We start from the raw sequence: 5935 nt of genomic DNA, 5'->3' as shown, positions 1-5935 counted from the left end.
CAATTTAAAATGACCTAATGACCAATAACGTTGAACATCTTTCCATTTGTTTATTGGCCATATGTATATCTCCTTCAGAAAGATATATATTCAAGTTTTCTGCCCATTTTTTAATTTTGTTGTTTGTCTTTGCACTTTTGATCTCTAAGAGTTGGTTATATATATTATATAATATATGTTATATATACATATAACTTATATATATTCTGGATACTAGACTCTGGATACATATACTCAGGTATATGGTTTGTAAATATTTTTTCCCCTCTGTGGGCTGCCTTTTCACTTTTTTGATAGTCTCCTTTGATATATACAAGGCTTTAATTATAATTAAGTCCAATTTACTTGTTGTAGTTTATGCCTTTGGTGTCACATTTAAGAAATCATTGGCTAATAAAAGATTACAAAGACATATGTTTGTGTTTTCTTCTAAGTTTTACAGCTTGAGTTTTTACATTGAAGTCTCTGATTTGTTTTGAGTTAATTTTTATATATGGTGTGAAATAAGGGGTTAACTTCATTCTTTTGCACATCATTGTCCAGTAGTTTCAGCACCATCTGTTGAAACACTGTTCTTTCACCCATTGAATCATCTTAGCATCCTTGTCAAAAATCAGCTGACACATGGTTAATTTCTAGACTCTTAAGTCTATTTCATTCATCTATATGTCTACCCCAATACCAGCACCTCACTGCCTTTCTTTTTTTTTTTTTTTAATGTTTATTTATTTATTTTTGAGAAAGAACAAAAGAGAGAGTGTGCATGCACAAGCAGGGGAGGGAGATACAGAAGCTGAAGCAGAGTCCAGTCTCCGAGCTGTCAGTGCAGATCATGACCTGAGCTGAAGTCAATGCTCAACCAACTCAGCTACCCAAGCACATCAAAAATCAGTTGACACATGGGTTAATTTCTGGACACTCGAGTTTGTTTCATTCCTCTCTGTGTCTACCAGATGCCAGTACCTCATTATTTTGATTGCTCTTGTAGTGTGTTAAGTTCTGAAATACTCCTACTCTGCTCTTCTTTCTCAAGATTGTTTTGGCTACTCTAAGTCTCTTGCACTTCCATATGAATTAAAAAAAATTAATGTTTATTTTTGAGAGAGAGAGAGAGATAGAGGCAGAATGAGAGCAGAGGAGGAGCAGAGAGAGGAAGACACAGAATCAGAAGCAGTCTCCAGGCTCTGAGCTGTCAGCACAGAGCCTGATACAGAGCTCGAACCCACAGACTGCGAGATCATGACCTGAGCTGATGTGGGATGCTTACCAACCGAGCCACCCAGGTACCTCTGAATTTTAAAATCAGCTTATCAATTTTAACTAAGAAGTTCTGGGGCAGGGCACTATTTTTGCTTATATATAAATTTGGAAAGAGAATTGGCATTCGGGGAGAGCCGCTTTAGTATAGTGGAAAGAAGTTCCAGAGGTATGCAGGGGAGAAAACATTAATACTTCATTCTGCATGATTGAGTCTTTGGTAATTGAGTCTTGATAAAAATTCACATTGGAACCCAAAATAAAGATGACCATATTGCACTGTTGAATTTGAGGGGACACTGAAGATACATAAATTTTCTGCATTTGGAATGTAGAATAATAATATAATAATTATTGTATAATAATTTAGAAATAGCAAAGTGTGTTCACAATTTTTCCTTATTTTTTCATCATAATTATCTTGGGATTTAGTGAAGCAGGAATTCCTTATTCACTTGTAGTCTTCAATAAGGTAATTCAGGTACAGAGAGGGTAAGAAGTGACTTGATCAGAGAGATAAGCCAGTTAAGTAGGGTAACCAACCATCACAGTTTACCTGAGACTGAGGGGCTTTTCAGAATATAGGACTTTTGTTGCTAAAACTGGGAGAGTCTCTAAAAAAAACTCATCTGAGCTGGTCACTTTACTAGTAATTAGCAGAAGCAGGAATGACTGAAGCCCTTTAACACATAGTATACACACTTTTCCTACCAGTTGAACTCATCAAGCCTGCTTGACCTTGTCTACCTCAGGAATTCTGCATAAAAACCCCTGTTCATTCAGTTCATTCATGAGCTTTTCTTGACTCATCTTATCCAAGACTTCAGCTGCCCTAAGCTTTCCAACAATCTCTTATCTTTGGTGTCTCAGCCACAATTCATCCTATTTTCTCTTTTATGGTCTAAAGGTTCTCGTTCGATTTGCCTTTCCTCTCTTTCTCAGATGGTGGGTTGTAGAAGCAGACCCAGTGCTTCCTTCTTGCTTACCATCACGCGAGTGGGGGCTTCACAAACACTGTTGCCTGACCAACAGGAAGTATGCAGACATCCAAAACACCTGATCGTCAGGGTCAGGTAAGTTGTCAGGGGTCACCATTCCTTAGAACTCAGTTATCATTTAAAGATAAACAAGAGTCACTTAGTGCCAGGACCGCAATTTGAATGTTTATTGCATTTCGATGTGGATCACGACAAGAAACACACAGCCTAGTACAAATCGATGGCCCGTCTCAGAGAGCCCACTCTGGCATCCACGGCCCCCCAGTCATGGTAGCGCCTGTAGTCCCCCGGCCTCAGCAGGTACTGCTGCCCCCGGTAGTTGGGCATCTCGTAGAGGACCCAGTAGCCCTCCAGCACGTGGGCGGAGTGGATCTCATGCAGCCGGAAGCGATCGTGGATGCAGGAGCAGTCCTCCGTGAGCTCGGACATGAGGCCCCCGTAGTCATCTCTCTCGTACAGCCTTATCCTGTGAGAGCTGGTCTGTTGTGACAATAAGCAAAAGAATAAAAATCACTTGTGTGCATCCTTGATCTCAGTAAAAGTGACTCAGTCAGCCTCCACCTTCGTGAAGCATGGTTTTCAAACCATCCTGCCGAATACGGGTCCTTTCCTGACATTGTTGGAAATTCCTAACAAGTCAGGGAGAAAATGAAAATAAAACTGACCCGACCGGTGGACTATCTTGTGGAAGAAATACACATTGAAATAAAGGTCACAAAAGTCCTTTGTAGGAAACCATCGGCCGCAACTGTTTTTAGTGAGTCTACAGAGACGATTTTAACTCTCTTTTCCATTATGGCCGCATACAACTGAGTCCTAACAAGCTTGTTTCTAAGTCACTTTTCACTCATAATTTACAACAATTTGTATTTACTCTGACGTGTCCGACATTTTACCAAGTCAGGTGAACTATCTGAGGTTCTGCTTCAAAGAAATGTCTCTCATACTTGTATGTCTTTTTGCATCTGCAAATTTCTCTAGCCTACTTTTGGTTTCACTTCTTGAATCTGCTCATCATACCACACAGTTTGGTGTGATCAGGAAGCAGAAACACATATTCAATGTGTTTAAAAAACATTAAGCAGCTCTTTGATGAGGACCGTGTCCCATGAAATCTCAATTAATGACCCTGGAGAGAAGCTAGTTGATAATGACTCCTGGGGGACAGGGAGGAAGGTGAGACCTATTGTTCTGGTTTCTAGATCCTTATGTCACAGAGACTGTGTAGAAGCCATTAGCTAATACGGCCAGGACACATCACACCCGTACTGTTCTCCCATAGTCTGTCAAGTGTTTCTATCAATAACAGCTAATGACCTAGAGAGGCTTTTAGCTTTCCTGAGCAAGGTGGTGTTTATTTAGAAATTAGGAATCAGCTAAAAGCTACCAAATTTAGCTCTAGAGGCTATGGTCGTGTGACTTCTTGTGCTCTAAAACAATCTTGTCCATATATATGTCTTGTCCTTAAGTCAGAAAAAAAAATTAAAGAGGTTACAGTGACTCATAAGCCTACTCACAATTTTTTTTTAATGCTTGAGAGTAGGCATTGCTATGCTTCCTGTGAACACTAGTCCCGAGTTGAAACAAACTGACATTTTTACAAACAGGAATGTAACGCGACGGATCAGGGACGCTTTCGCATCAGTCTGGTTGAAGCGTTGACTCACGTAAGGAATGGCCCGGCAGGAGCGGATGGAGTCGCTGAGGCCCATCCACTGCTGGTAGTCGGGGTAGTCCCCGCGCCGCAGGAAGTACTGGTGGCCTTGGTAGTTGGGGCGCTCATAGAGCATCCAGCAGCCGCTGTCCACACGGATGGAGTTGCAGCGGCTGAAATAGGGCTGCAGGTTGGGGCAGTCGCTGCTGCACTCGTAGCAGCGGCCCTGGAAGCCCCGGTCCTCGTAGAAGGTGATCTGCGGTGGAAAACAAGGGGACAGCCAGAAGTCAGCCGGGGAAGCACCCCGAGCACAGCCGGCGCTCAACAAGACACAGCATGGCCCCTCCAGTGGCTCACCTTCCCCATGCTTGTCGGCAGCGATGATCAGCGTCCAGTGTGATGGGGACGAGAGCGGCAGCCGTCTATATAGCACGAGGGCTGCTGCGTTGGCAAGAACAACACAAAAGGGGCCTGGGGGTGGTGCGTGAGGGGATTTCTATGTTCTCTCTCTTTTTTTTCATTTGGGATCATGGGGCAAGGGGCTCTCATTCTCTCTGGCATTTTCGAGTGCTCCTCACTAGCTCCAGTGAAAGGAATTGAAGTCAGCAGAGCCATTATGACCTTGGAGACAAAGGGCGCACTTCTCATCCTATGCAGCTCTCTAGAAATACATTACATGCCCAGCATTTTGTGGCGTTTGCCTATGGAAACTGCTGAGATGAGGTTGGTGGTTCCATCCGGGGTGACTCGTGACAATCCTATGAGTTCCAGAAAGACTTGAAGTGCTAAGGATGACCAGAAAAATCCTCTAATTGAAAGACAATTACATTTTCTAAACTACCTCATCAGTATGATATGGTTTTCATAAAAGCATTTTGCATATGTTTATGTAGGGGGGAAAAAAAGATTAGAAGAGTGAATGTATACACCAAGATGTCAGCCATGGTTATCAAGAGATGGCAAAGTGATAGGTCCTAGTTTTATGTTTTTATTTCTCCTTTTTGTTGTTTTTGATTGCCTTAATTTTTTTTCCCCATAAGTATATACTACTTTCATGGGATGAAAAAGAAACTCAATTTGTAAATGTATAACTTTGAGTTGCTGATGAAAAGCAGCAAAATTTGAAAATGAGTATATTTTGTTTTGAACACTTCTCCTTGGGCTAAAAATAAAGAGACTTCCCGAGAGCCTGTGAGACACTCTGAGAGCCAGGAAACATACAAGGGTTCTTCCATTCCCTCTCCCACCGACAGACTTCTAAGGTTGCTTTTTGTTTTCAAAACCAGCATCATGGTTTGCCTGATTTTTCCTTCCCTGAAGTGTCACTGCTTCACAGAACCCAAGTGACTGCCCAAAGAGCTTTCTCCACCACTGCCAACCTATTGACTTGTCTTTGTCATCTGTGGGTATATAGAAAGCTGGTGGTTTGTGATTCATGGAGGGCTCTGAAAGGCTAGCCAGCCACAGCTAACAGTAAGTGTCCACAATGCCACTTGGACAAGTCCCTGGGTAGCATGTGAAGCAGATGAGTATATGGCCAAAGGAGAGACAGCAATAGCCACAGAGGAAAAAAATGTTCCCCTACAACTAGCAGGTTAGACAAAGGAAAACCCAGGAAAGTCCTGGGAAACTAGACAGTGGAGCCAGAGACACAGGTCACTGGTATAGCTTCTGTCTCCCACCCAGCGCTGTAAGCCTCCTGGTAAACCTCAGTTACGGCTATAACTGAACCCGTGTGGAAAAGGCAACGTCAGTCTCCCCGGCGACACCACCACATCGGGACATACCACCATTTTCAGCAAAAGTCAATAAACCAAACACCTGTTTTTGCAGAAAGGTGGCAGATCCAAACCTCAGAAGAGGTGAAGTCTATACTCAGATTCATTTGGTCAATTGTTGCTACACGTATTTACAAGCTAAACCTGTGCTTAATCAGCATTTTGGAAACTGCTGGAAGACTAGAGCATTTTCTTTTCCTAGTAATCATTATATTTATTGAAAGAAAGCCTGCACTCATTTTTCCTTT

General features: G+C 42.4%; 1 protein-coding gene across 1 annotated transcript; it reads right to left on the bottom strand.

Moving 5' to 3' along the window:
* Positions 1–2453: 2453 nt before the first annotated feature.
* Positions 2454–4333, bottom strand: LOC120237379 (gamma-crystallin A). Its single transcript, XM_039240653.1, has 3 exons — positions 4267–4333; positions 3923–4165; positions 2454–2735 (listed from the first exon to the last, which is right to left on the bottom strand). Exons 1-3 carry the CDS (start codon positions 4273–4275, stop codon positions 2463–2465), a joined length of 525 nt encoding a protein of 174 aa, XP_039096584.1. The 5' UTR covers positions 4276–4333; the 3' UTR covers positions 2454–2462.
* Positions 4334–5935: the final 1602 nt, after the last annotated feature.

The sequence above is a fragment of the Hyaena hyaena genome, unplaced genomic scaffold (assembly GCF_003009895.1).
Source record: "Hyaena hyaena isolate Hyena2069 unplaced genomic scaffold, ASM300989v1 scaffold_180, whole genome shotgun sequence".
Lineage (NCBI taxonomy): Eukaryota > Metazoa > Chordata > Mammalia > Carnivora > Hyaenidae > Hyaena > Hyaena hyaena.
Note: the sequence above shows the minus strand (reverse complement) of the source record. Positions and strands in the feature narration are given on the sequence as shown.